The 12,146-nt window shown below is 65.2% G+C and overlaps 1 protein-coding gene across 1 annotated transcript; it reads right to left on the bottom strand.

Moving 5' to 3' along the window:
• Nucleotides 1-2,710: 2,710 nt before the first annotated feature.
• Nucleotides 2,711-11,149, bottom strand: SEPTIN4 (septin 4). The gene is made up of 12 exons (XM_086475360.1): nucleotides 11,114-11,149; nucleotides 8,896-9,196; nucleotides 8,573-8,666; nucleotides 8,340-8,426; nucleotides 7,337-7,460; nucleotides 7,052-7,186; nucleotides 6,832-6,949; nucleotides 6,370-6,471; nucleotides 5,830-5,926; nucleotides 5,505-5,667; nucleotides 3,057-3,156; nucleotides 2,711-2,770 (listed from the first exon to the last, which is right to left on the bottom strand). The coding sequence occupies exons 2-12, from the start codon at nucleotides 9,019-9,021 to the stop codon at nucleotides 2,711-2,713; spliced, it is 1,206 nt and encodes a 401-aa protein (XP_086331486.1). The 5' UTR covers nucleotides 9,022-9,196; nucleotides 11,114-11,149.
• Between the last annotated feature and the right edge of the window lie 997 nt (nucleotides 11,150-12,146).

Raw genomic sequence — 12,146 nt, 5'->3', positions numbered from 1 at the left:
AGAGCACAGCACGGTGACCAGCCGCCGTCACCCCCAGGGGCTCATTTCCCCCACCACGGTGGTTCTTCTCTCTCTGACTCCAGGACGGTTCTGTGGAGGCCAGCAGCGTGGAGGAGAAGCTCCAGCAGTGCCAGCAGAAGCTGCAGTACCTGGTGCAGCGGGCGGCCGACCTGTCCCCCGACATGCGCGGCCTGGACGAGGACAACGAGGTGCGCGAGGGCTCCGTCCCTGCTGTGGTCTTTTGGGGACACCCACGGGGCTCTCCCGGATGGCCCATCCCAAGCCGTCCTCCCAGCTGGGAGGGTGCAGGTGGCCGCAGGGAAGAGCTATGGAGCAGCTCAGCCCCGGGTGGCACTGGGCACTGTGGGCTGTCCTCTCCAGGGGGACGTGGAGGCGGGGAACCGCTGGGGCTGGAGCACCCACCTCCCTTTCAGCACTTAACCCCGGGGTCTCTTTCCCAAGCAAAGCCCTGCAGCTGGGAACAGAGCTGGCTGGGGTATGGGGGTAAAGAGGAATGGGGGGGGGGGGGGGGGGGGGCGACCCGGGTGGGGCCAGGCAGGGCTATAGGCAGGGGGGGTAAGTGCCAGCAGAGGGGAGCACAAGAACTTTTTGTGAATCCAAACTGGAGGAACTGGGCATCGGCCCTCCCAGGGGAGGCCCAGCCTTGCCGAGTGCCCATGGGGGTGTCTCCCAGCAGGGTTCACCCCACTGTGGGGGGGCATTAGGATAGCTGGGGGCAGGATGGGGAAGGCAATTCCATCCCTGGCTCAGGCTCCCTGCTCCGGCCTCGCAATTCCCATCACAGCCCCAACACCCGCAGCGCCCAGTGCCATGGGACCCGAAGGCAGCACGTCAGCGGGGGGGGGGACACACACAAGCCAGTGGCAGGCAGGGGTGCTTCTGCCTTTTGTGTCCCACTCATCCCCAGCGCTGGGTCCCACCCCACCCTAAGCTGGGTGCCCCTGTGGGTGTGGTGCAAATCCCCCCCCCCCCAATATCCATTCTCTTGCCAGGGAAATAAGAGCCTGGAGCAAGAGGCCACAGGCTGGCCACCGTCGCCACCCCAGCATCCTCACCTGCTCAGGGACGTGGGGTGCTCACTGCCCGCCCAGAAGCGACACGGGGTTGCAGACAAGCTGGGTCAGCCGTATTTATTGAGAACAGTTGTGGAGGGATAAAAATATTTCCACTAGCTCTATAAGAATTTATAAACCTATACTCTGCTTATCCTTTAATAAATGCCTCTATGACCGTCATGCAAAGGTAGGTACTTCTGTAAGAAAATAGCAAGATTAAAAAAAGGAAAGCGCTAATAGACTGTGCGGGGCCCTGCCCGCGGGGGCCAAGGGACCCCCCCGGCTGGCACGGCGACATGGGTGGCATACGCTGGATGCTGCCCCAGCACCCTGCAGCACCCATCCCGGGCCTCGTCCAGATGCAGCCCCCATCGCCCAAGCTGCCGGGATGCAAACTGCTGGCCCAGGGGCGAACCCAGCCGGGGGACCACAGGTCAGGTGAGCCTGACACGGAGGGAACGCATCCCCACGCCGGTGAGCTCCCAGGGATTCCGCTGCTCCCTGCTCTGCCTTCACCCTGCAGCCTTGCCGTCCCCTTTCATCTTTCCCCTTACCCGGGGTGGGGGGACACCAGGGAGCTGGGGGAGGGGTATGGGTCCATCTCCCCAGGGATGCCCTGCAGCCACCAGGCAGGAGGCACCGGCCAGGGCTTGCCCCAGGGACATGGCAGCGGTGCTTAGCTGGGAAGCAACACAGATGGGGACATCCTGGGGGGGGGGGGGGGGGACACACAGGGACACACCACAGTGCTCTGCAGGGCAGCAACGCAGATGGAGACCCCCTGAGGGGAGACAAGGACATGGCAGTACTCTGCGGCTGAGGGCAGCCTGGGGGGGAACACGCTGCAGCGCTCTGCAGGGTAGCAACACTGATGAGGAGGGCACGGGGGAACGTGGGGACACGCAGCAGTGCTTTGGTGGGAAGAAACAGGGATGGGGGGGGGGAAATACTTGGGGGACACTGAGTGATGCTCTGTCAGGAAGCAGCAGGGACAGGGACAGCCTGGGGACACAGAGGGGTACCACAGACGAGCAAGTGACACCAGGGGCTGAAATGCCAGCGAGATGTTGATGCTCTTGCCCTGGGTCGGGACACAGTGAGGGCACAGGACAGTCGTTATTGCTTTACAGGGCCAACATCAAGGTGGGGGCCAGGCTGGGGACACAGTCTCTGATTTAGGGTTCAAGGGACTTTCTCCAGAAGCTCCTGTCCCTCCATGCCCACCAAGGTCAGGGGTGGAACAACCCTGTCCCCACAGCAGGGCAGCTGGGTGGTTGGGGCGGCGGGGGGTGGGTCTGGGACCAGTTTCCTCCTTTCCTTTATCCTTAAGCCAGGGCCTAGCTGAGCATAATGACTGTAAGCAGGCAGCAGGAGGTGGCACAGGGACAAGAGACACGACATGGGGGGGCAGGCTGGCTGGGGGCCCTCCCCAGACCTGCAGGGAAAGCCGAAGCAATCTGGCCCCATGGGATGGGTGCTGGCCGGTGGAATAAGGCGATACCGCAGCAGCTTAAGGTGGTGGGTGCGGTGTTGGTACCGAGTCTCACGGCGGGGCTGGGGCAGGATGAGGCGTGATGTAAACATTTCTGATCCGAGGAGGGGCGAGGAGGAGGAGGAAGGGGAGGAGGAGGGGGCTAGTGCGAGTCCTTCATCTGTTTCTGAATCTTCTGGAGCATCTCCTGCATCCGCCGCAGCTGGAATGAAGCAGAGCAGGGGTCAGGGAGGGGTGCTGGCACCCTCCAGCCACCCCAGCTCCCTCGCAAACGTATTTGGGTCAAGCAGCCCAAGTGAATTGGGATCACCAAGAGCTGGGGGCTGGGGAGAGGGAAGAACCCTCCGATGCCCCTCCAACACCTGCTCACCGTGGCCTGAGGAGCAGCGGCTGCTGGGGGGCTGCAGGAAGGGTGGCCCCTGAGGGCTGTGCCATCGCTGGGGCTGGGGGCACGGTGGGTTGGGGGCTCAGCCCTCCCCCGCACTCACCTCCTCGTCCTTTTCCCGGATGAGCTTCTCCGTTTCCGCGTCTGGCACTGGCGGGATGACAGGGATGGGGAAGTCTGTCCCGCTCTCCCGTGTCAGCTTGCTGCAGGCAGAGAGAGAAGGTGAGAGTGCTGCCAGAGCCCTGCCTGTCCCCCGTGGGGAACAATCTCCCGTGGGTGCTGCAGCCCCAGAGACCCCAAACCTTGTAGGTACCCAACACCCACCTGCACAGACCATGAGCCTCCCTGGCCAGGGCTCCACTTATCCCTTTTCCAGCAAGTGGGGGGGGAACACGGGTAGCCCCAGGCATCCCCCCAAACCTCAGCACCCCCAACCTACTGCAAACCAGTTTGGGGGGGACCCAGGGAGGCACCGCCACAGCAAGGGGTGCCAGGGACCCCCCCCCCCAGGGCACAGAGCGCTGCTTGGGTGCTTCGAGCTGGGGGTCGGGCTCTCCTCGCCCAACATTTTCTCTGCTGCTTTAAAACATCTTAAACTCAGCATCTCCTTTCACCCCAACAGACGCGGCCCCACCACAGGACAAACTCCCCGGGCACGACGCTGCCCAGCCAGCCCCAGGGATGCTCCACATCCCTCTTCCAGAGCATCAGCTCCCGTCCCAGCCCATCCTTGCTGGAGGGAGCTGCAGGCGTTCGACAGGGGCCACCCCGCTGCGCAGGATGGCGGCCAGCCGAATCGATGGCTTCTCCCATGCCCACGGCAATGGGGAGGGACCAGCTGGGGTCCCTGTGGATGCCACGTGCTGCCCCGGTGGGTGACCACGTGGCTGGGACGCTGCCATCCATGCGTGCTGCCACGTGCCACCGCCGCCGCAGCCCCTCCGCGTGCAAAGGGGTGATGGACGCAGCGGGTGTCGCATGGGTGGGCTGGGTTGCCCCTGCCCTGCAGGGTCCTGTTGTGCCAGGGGGGGGCTGTGGCAGGGTGCCACAGCAAGGGGATGGGTTTTGGCCGTGTTTTGAGCTGCTTTGGAAGTTGCTGCCCGTTGTCACGGCTCCTCGCTGTGGGGGACACCCAGGGGGGGAAGCGTATTGAGCTCCTTCCATCCCTGGCAGCAAGACAAGGCTTGAGTTGGGCAGCAGCAGCGGGGCAAGCAGCTTCACCCGCCCAGGAAAACCTGCCTTCCTAGAAAACGCAGCAGGCCTGCCTACTGCACCCCAAAATCGCATCCCACTAGGAGGAGCAGCAGGATGGGGGTGCCCACCCTGCAGCCCTTCCCTTGGGCAGCCTTTGTCTGGGAAAAGCGAGGTGCCACCAAAGGGTGACATATCCCCCCCCAACACCACCCTGCCTGGGTGAGCCGGGGTGACACCCCCCCCCCCGGCACACAACATCCTCCCAGCACTGCCGGGGGGTGCCGGCACCCCAAGGGCAACTTTGGTGGGTGACCCCAGGGCCGGCTCTCCCCGAGAGCAGCTGCCTGGCCCTTGCGTGGGCACAGAAGGACCAAGACAGCGTTGGGTACCAGCAAGTACTTTATGTAGGAGCCAGGGGGACGGGCAGGGGAAGGAGGGTGGCGGGGGCCCATCATGGCCCCGGCCGGATCCTGGCTCAGTCAGCAGAGCAGTCGGCACAGCACAGCCTCAGCGTGGAGGGATGCCGCCTTCTCCAGCGGCACGTATGAAGAAACCAGCTTAGAGGTGCCTCTCGCTGCCACCAGCCCCTCACCGCTGCTTCAGCCCCCTCCCCGTGACCCACAGAGCCTCCGCTCGCTCCCACACCACTCCAGCCCCTTGGCTGGAGGGTTCCACCAGGGTCTTTGCTTTGGGGGGGGGGGGGGGGGGGGGCTCTCCCCAGCATCTTGGGGTGGCTAAAGGGGATGCGATTGCCATGAATCTCCCTGGTGCCGGCAGCAGAGCCCCAGCGCTGGCTGTTTGCTTGGCTCCTGCTCCAGCCCCGAGCCCGCAGGGACAGAGTTCCCTTCACTGCTGGACCCTCTGAGACAGACCCAGCCCAGGAGGACACAGAGGGTCCCCCTTGCTGCTGGAGCACCACCCCCCGCAACCAGCCCCAAGGGGATGCAGGGTCCTCCTTTGCTGCTGGAGCATTTGGCCCTGCCCTGCCAGCTAGCCCCAGCCTTGGGGGGATACAGGGTTCCCATCGCTGCTGGAGCATCCCCCGTAAGACAGACCCAGCCTTGGGGGGAAGCAGGGTCCCCCTTCACTGCCAGAGCATTCCCCCGCCCCCCTCCAAGCCAGCCCCAGCCCAACGGCACTGGAAAGACCCTCCACCACACTGGGGCACCCCACCACGCTGCCAAGGCTTCCTCACCCAGCCCACCACATATCCCAGCAGGCACCTACGCACAGCCCCAGCCCCCCCAAGATCACCTCTCACAACGGGCTGGGGGGACCCCAAAGAGGGAGGATACCCCCCCCCAAACACGCACGGCCCACCCCCCCCAAGCCTAGCCCACCGCTCCCGGCCCCGTACTTGCGGTTCCTCTCCTTCACCACCATACGGGTCATGCTCTGGATGCACTGGGTGCGGTAGTTCTCATAGTGGGTTTCCCGTGTCACGTCCTTGAGGTCCTGCATGTGGGTCCTCACCAGCATCGTCCGCAGCTTCACGAAGTCGCAGTGGGATGGGTTCTCCACTGCGGGGAGGGGGGAGCTCAGGGTCAGGGGGCCACAGCCAGCCCCCCCCACATCCCCCCTAAGCCTCCCCTCTCAAGGCTGAGCAGCGTGGAGATGGGGCACGCTGTGTCCCTGTGCCCCCCCGAAGCTGGTGGGACGCCCGTGCCACGGCTCAGCGTTACCTTCCACGATGCCCCAGGGGTAGAGACGCCCGCGGACGCGCCGGCCTTTGGCCTCCACCACCGTGTTGCTACCGATGACGGCAAAGGGGATGCTCTCCTGCAAGAGGACAGCAGGAGTTAGCAGGTCCTGCCTGCTCTGGCCCAAATCCCTCTACACACATCTCCTCGGCCGTACCCAGCACCCATTTGCCAAGATACCTGGGAGCTACGGAGCACCCCAGGTGGGACGGCAGCAGTCTCGGCATGGGTTTCTCCACCCCAGCCCCATCCCACCAAGCTGCAGGTGGCACCTACAGGGTCTTGGTGATGTGGCTGGGTAGTGTGGTATGTACTTAGCCCCACCATGCTGGGGCTGCAGGAGGGCTTGCATAGCCCCAAAGAGTCCCAAGGGTACCCCCAGGATGACACGTCCCCCCAGCCACGGGGCTCTGCCTGCCTAAGGGTAGAGCTGGAGGAGCCCGACCCTTTACAGGGGGATTGGACTCGATGATCTTCAAAGGTGCCTTCCAACTCAAACCGTTGTATGATTCTATGACCCACCTTCAGTGCCTGGTCCTGTAGCTTGAACTCCTCATCCTCATCCGAGTCGCACTCAGGGAACTGATAGATGCGGATGCCGTATTGGTCAATCTCCTCCCGGATCTGGAGGCAGACAGTCCTGCTGAGGGCAGGGCTCTGGCCCTCAGAAATGGGGTGGAAAGTGCCACACAGCCCTGGTGTCGCCCAAGGGCCCAAAAAACCCTGCCCCCTGCAGGAGCCCCCAGACTAGATGTCATGGACACCCCCATACACCCTTCCAGCCCCCAGCTGAGCATCAGAGACGGGTCCTTGGGGGCCACATGGACAACATGGCCCTCTACAGTGCTGCAAGCATGGAGGATGCTCCATGGCAAAGCCCGGGCAGGGGCTGGAGAAAGCCCCCAGCCAAGCAGGGACCCAAGGGCACCCCCCACCCCCAGGGACCCGCTGGGATGCCTCCAGCCTGGGCCAGCCTCCCCTTACCTTGTTTTTCATGCGCTCCACCTCGGTGGGGGTCAGGGTGTCAGCCTTGGCCAGCACAGGCACGATGTTCACCCGCTGGTGCAAGGCTCTCATGAACTCCACATCCAGGGGCCGGAGGCTGTGGAGGGGAGCCCAGTGAGCACTGTCCCAAAAAGCCCCTTCCCCAACCCGCCCACCCCCCGCCCCCCATCCCAGCAGTGCAGGCAGGGACTGCCCGTACCCATGGCCAAAGGGTGAGATGAAGTAGATGCAGCAGTGGACTCGGTTGTCCTGGATGTTCTTCCGGTTGAGGCCACTTTCATCACGGAAATACTGCTCGAACTGCTGGTCGATGTAGTCAGCCACCGGCTTCCAGCTGTGGGGACAGGGAGGTGATCGTCTGACGCCGCGGTGGGACCACCCAGGCTTTCCCTGAACCCTCCTCCCCTCAACACCGCCATGGGCACCCACAGTGGTGCCGCCTTGGTCCCCAGGAGACCCCCCTACCCCCCGCCACGGGACGCACCACTCGGTGTTGTTGACGGCATCACCGAAGCCCGGCGTGTCCACGATGGTCAGGCGCAGCTTGACGCCCTTCTCTTCGATGTCCACCACGTGTTTGGTGATCTCCACCGTCTGCGTGATGCGCTCTGCAGCGGCAGAAGACACACCGACGGGGAGGGGGCGGGGGCAGCCCGGACGAGAGATGATGGGGATGACACGGGTGAGATTCTGCAGCCCCTGGGGGTCACACACACACACCCCCCCCCCTCAACTCTGGGAGGCTGGGGTGGCTTTGCAGGATCAGCCCCAACGCAGGCTGAGCTCCGGCATGCCGCTCCATGCCATGGCACTCCACATCCACGTGGATGAGCCACCCATCCCTTGGTGACAGCCTGGCTCTGGCAGCACAGGGGGGGTGTCTGCTGGGGCTGGGCATCACTGTGGGAGCACTTTTGGCTCCCTGTACCCCCTACCTGCGATCCCGCACCTCCGGGACTGTGCATACCCCAGGACCCCTCCGTCTCCCTGCACCCCCAGGGATACACCCGTGGCCTCACGTGCGTGTGGCCACACGCGCTTTGGCTTTCACTCCAAGCAGCGGAAACAAGTGAAACCACCACGTCAAAACAAATCAAACAACCGCCTCGAACCCCTGGGGATTTGGGCAAGTTTGGGCGATTTTAATTCAAAACCTGGCTGCAGCTGAAACGGCACTGTGCCCTGGACCCCGACTGTCCACAGCCTCCCGGATTTGCTGCGGCTCCGGCCGATCCCCAACAAGCTGGGGCTTGTTTTCCCGATGGGGACAAAGCCCCCGCAGGGAGGGGGGGGGGGTCGCTGCTGCCTTGGAGCGGCCTCCAGCGCTGGCAGGCAGCTGGCCATGTGCCGCCCGCCGCTTTGGAGACCCAGAGGAGTCCAGCTGGGCTGGAAGAGGGGCTGCAGCCCACCCGTGAGCAGCACAGGGCTCTGCCAACCCCCTGGGACACCCAGGACACCCCACCGCTGGGACTGTGCCCCCACCTCACCTTCGGCATTCAGCAGCTTGCGGTCTCTGTACATGTCCGTCAGGAAGAGGCTGTTGACCAGGGTGGACTTGCCCAGCCCGGATTCCCCTGGGACATGTGGACAAGGGTGAGGAAAGGGGGGGGGGGGAGGCGCGGGGGGCAGCCCATACCCCCCCACCAAACACTCCATGACTTTTGGGATGCAGAGTGGGGTCAGCATCCCCCACGCCAGGCTCGCCCCCCCCTCCCTGTACCTGCCACCATGAGGGTGAAGTCGAAGCCCTTCTTCACCGACTTCCGATGGACCTGGTTGGGCAGCGTGGCGAAGCCCACGTACTCCTTGTCATCCTGCAGGCAGAGGGGACATGGGACATAGGGACACCACGATCCCACCTCCCCCATCCCGGCAGGCCACCCCCTCCCCTCCCCCCCCCACCTCCGAGGGGTCCCCTACGGCTGGAGCACCACAGGATGCAGCCATGCCTGCCCAAACCCCTTGGGTTCGGAGGGTAGGAACATCCCCCGCCGTGACCCCTGCAGCCCCTCGCCCCATGCCCCCCGCGGACACATCCTGCACCTCGGAGGAGTCGTAGGGGTCCAGCTGCCCCCAGGGGCTCCGCGGGCGGTTGGGGCTGGGGGGCGGGGGGGGCGGCGATGTGCTGCTGGAAATCCAAGGGCCGAGACCGGGAAAAGATCCTGGCATCCCTCTCGTCGACGGGTTCGTCAGGGGGGACCCTGCCCACGCCGCAGAGAGGGTGGCCGGGCTCCCGCCGGCTCTCTGGGGGCTCCACCTTCCTGGGGCTGTCGGCCGGGGGGCAATCCCGCAGGAGCTGGGTCAGCTCAGCCTCCTCCGAGTCCTCCTTCAGGAGACGCTTTATCTGGGGACCAAGGGAGGAGGTGACACCGACGGTGGCAGCGCCAGCCCGAGGTGCCATCACCCAAGTCGGCATCACCCAAGTCAGCATCACGAGCCCCCCCCCCAAGCTGCAGCAGCCAGACACATGCACCCCAAGGATGGCAGGGATGGGAGGAAAGGGGAGACACGGCCACCACCCTGGAGACAGCCACGGGGACAGTTGTGGGGATGGCAGTGGGGACAACCACGGTCCCACGCACCCCGGGCGCTTACAGCTTGCGGCGCGGGGGTGGCAGCCAGCTCCTGGCACTCCAGGGGACAGGGATGGAGACCTTCCCCCTGGGCACCCTGCTGCTTCTCGGGGTCTTCTGGGGTAGCCAGGATCCCTGTGCACCCCATGGCCTGCCAGGAGGGTGGGGAGGGGGTGGCGGGGAGGAGGGAGAGACACGAAGAAGAGATGAATAGCAGCAGTGGAAGAACTAGCAGTGGGGTCCAGACCCAGGGAGGAGGCAGAGGGTGGGCAGGGGTCTGCCTCTGCCCCCCCCTCCGTGCCCATTCGCAGGGTCTCAGCGCAGGCGGTGGCACGAGGGGCTCCCATCCCTGCAGGGGACACCCAGGGCAGGGGACCTGACCCACAGCCGTCGCCAACTCCACGTGCAAAGGGCTCGGGGCAACATAACCTGCTGCTCAAAGGGGCTTCAAACCCCACGGCCGCACTCAGGCCGTGTCCTCACATGCACCGGGACCCCGACAACCCCTCGCCCCAGCTCGGCCCATCCTGGAGCTGGTGCAGGCATGGGCCTGGGGGCCTGGGCATAGCGGTCCCCAAGCTGGTGGGGTCCCCGTGGGGTGGCAGGGCTGGGATGAGGGACGGGGCGCCGGGACTGGGACGGCTCCACATCCTGTTTACAAGCGCTGGCGGGAGGAGACGCGTTCCCAAGGGCACGTCCGGCAGTGGCTCCTGCGGCACCAAGCCCTCCTGCCAAGCAGGCACCAGAGTTCCCGATGCCCCGCCATGGCAACTGCCAGGAGATCCCAGCCGGAGACCCCCAAATGAGGGGGCACACAGGGTCTGGGGGACACACACCCCCCCCCCCCCCCAACCCTGTAGGCTTACACATGGAGGTCAGTGCCCCCCTTCCCCCCCCTCCCCAGATCATGGCCTCAAGGCAAGAGCCTTCCATGGGGACACGTGTCCTCCCCCATCCCATGTCCCCGCTCCATCGGTGGGGAGGGCAGCCGTGCCAGCGGCAAGGCGAGATGCACCGAATTAGTGGGCTGGAAACAAGGTCACGGCGCTGCTGGGGCTGTGCATCACACGCCTGCCCCCGCTCCTCGGTGCCCCTGCAGCCTCCGGCACGGGGCGGGGGGCCACAACACCAGGCTGGGTGGGCAGTGCCCCCATGGCAGGGGCTGCAGACCCCCCCCGTGTTCCCCCCTCCCCCAGCGGGTCGATAGCGCTCAGCGAGTCGGTGACCACAGCATCCTCTTCCTCACCGACCTTGACTTTCGGGGGGCCACAGCACCAGCCCCCACCACAGCCCAGCCCAGCTGGGGGCCGCACAGGGGTGGGAGGTGATGCCGCCACCGCCGAGCGCTCCCAGCCCCACTGCTGCTCCACCCCACAGGGCTCCAGCCCTTCAGGTCTACCCCTCACCCCTTCAGGGCTACCCCCCTCGTCCCCTACCCCAAAGAAGCCGACGGCCTTGGCAATTGTGTGGCACGGGGTGCAGTTGGCACACCGCATCCTCGGGGGTCCTGCAGCAAGCGCAACCCCCAGCAAGACCGCCCCGGGAACGGAGCATCGGCTGTGGCGCCTCCCTGCAGCACCAGGGTGCTCCAGGTCCCCCATCCTCATCTGGCCTCTCTCTTGCCCCACCGGGGAGGGACGCTGCCCCCGTATCTCTTGCCCCACCGGGGAGGGACGCTGCCCCCGTACCTCTTGCCCAGGCTGCAGCTCAGGGCAGGTGGCCATGGCAGAGCCGGCGTTGCCCGTGGCAGGGAGAAGATGCCGAGCGGCACCGGCTGCGCCGAGGGATGGGGAGCAGCATTAGCATAACTCCACCCTGGGCTGGCACCCAGGCACCCACAGCACGGCCCCTGTAGGTGCTGCGGGGGAGCAGGACCAGTGCGGGGAGCACAGGAGGGGAGAGGGAGCCCCGGGGCAGAGCCAAGCCCAGCTCCTGTCTGGTTGTCAAGTTGTCAAGGACCAGCAAAGCACCATTGGCCAAGGAGGTGGCAAGACAGGTCCGGGGGGGGGGGGGGGTGTATGACCACCACCATCATCACCACCACCGCTGCCACCAGCACCAGCCCCCCCTGGGCTCAGCACACAGCTTGGTTACAGCCCAGGAGGACATTCAGCCCTTGGACACACCTCCATCCCAGGACAAAAGCCTCCTCCGTCCCAGTGCACACCAGGTCCTTTCCTGCTCCCCACCCTGGAGTGCCCCACAACCACCCCAGCAGTGCCCCCCAGCCTCTCTGAGGGGAGAAACCTGGTTTCCCGTGAAAGACGGTTTGAAAACGCAACGCTTTTGTGCCCAACAATTAAAGCTTCCCCACAAGGTTCCAAACTGCTGCTCCGGCTGGGTCTTATGGGAGAAGCAGGGATGATGCCCACCACAGGGATCCCTGGCAGGGATCCCTGCCTCAGCTTCCCCACCTCATCACTGGGGAGGTGAAGAGTTAACGGTGCCCCAGGGGGAGCTGCGGGTGGCAGCAAGGGCACCTGAGCTGTCACTGCTGGGGTCACCCAGGACAGTGATTCACCTTGATGCATGTCGAGACGCATCAGAGCAGCTCAGGCATGGCACAGAGCTGGGGTCAGAAGGGCGGCGTTTCCCGGGGAAAGCGCTAAAAAGCCTCGGAGCATCGGGTGGTGCCAGGACAGGTGCAGTGAACCGCCAGCTTGCCAGACACGGAGAGGGGCCTGGATGCTTCTGTGCCGGTCCCCAGCACCCCTGGGTCCC

Source organism: Leptosomus discolor, chromosome 18, assembly GCF_034619465.1.
Source record: "Leptosomus discolor isolate bLepDis1 chromosome 18, bLepDis1.hap2, whole genome shotgun sequence".
NCBI lineage: Eukaryota > Metazoa > Chordata > Aves > Leptosomiformes > Leptosomidae > Leptosomus > Leptosomus discolor.
This window is presented reverse-complemented; position numbering and strand designations above follow the sequence as displayed.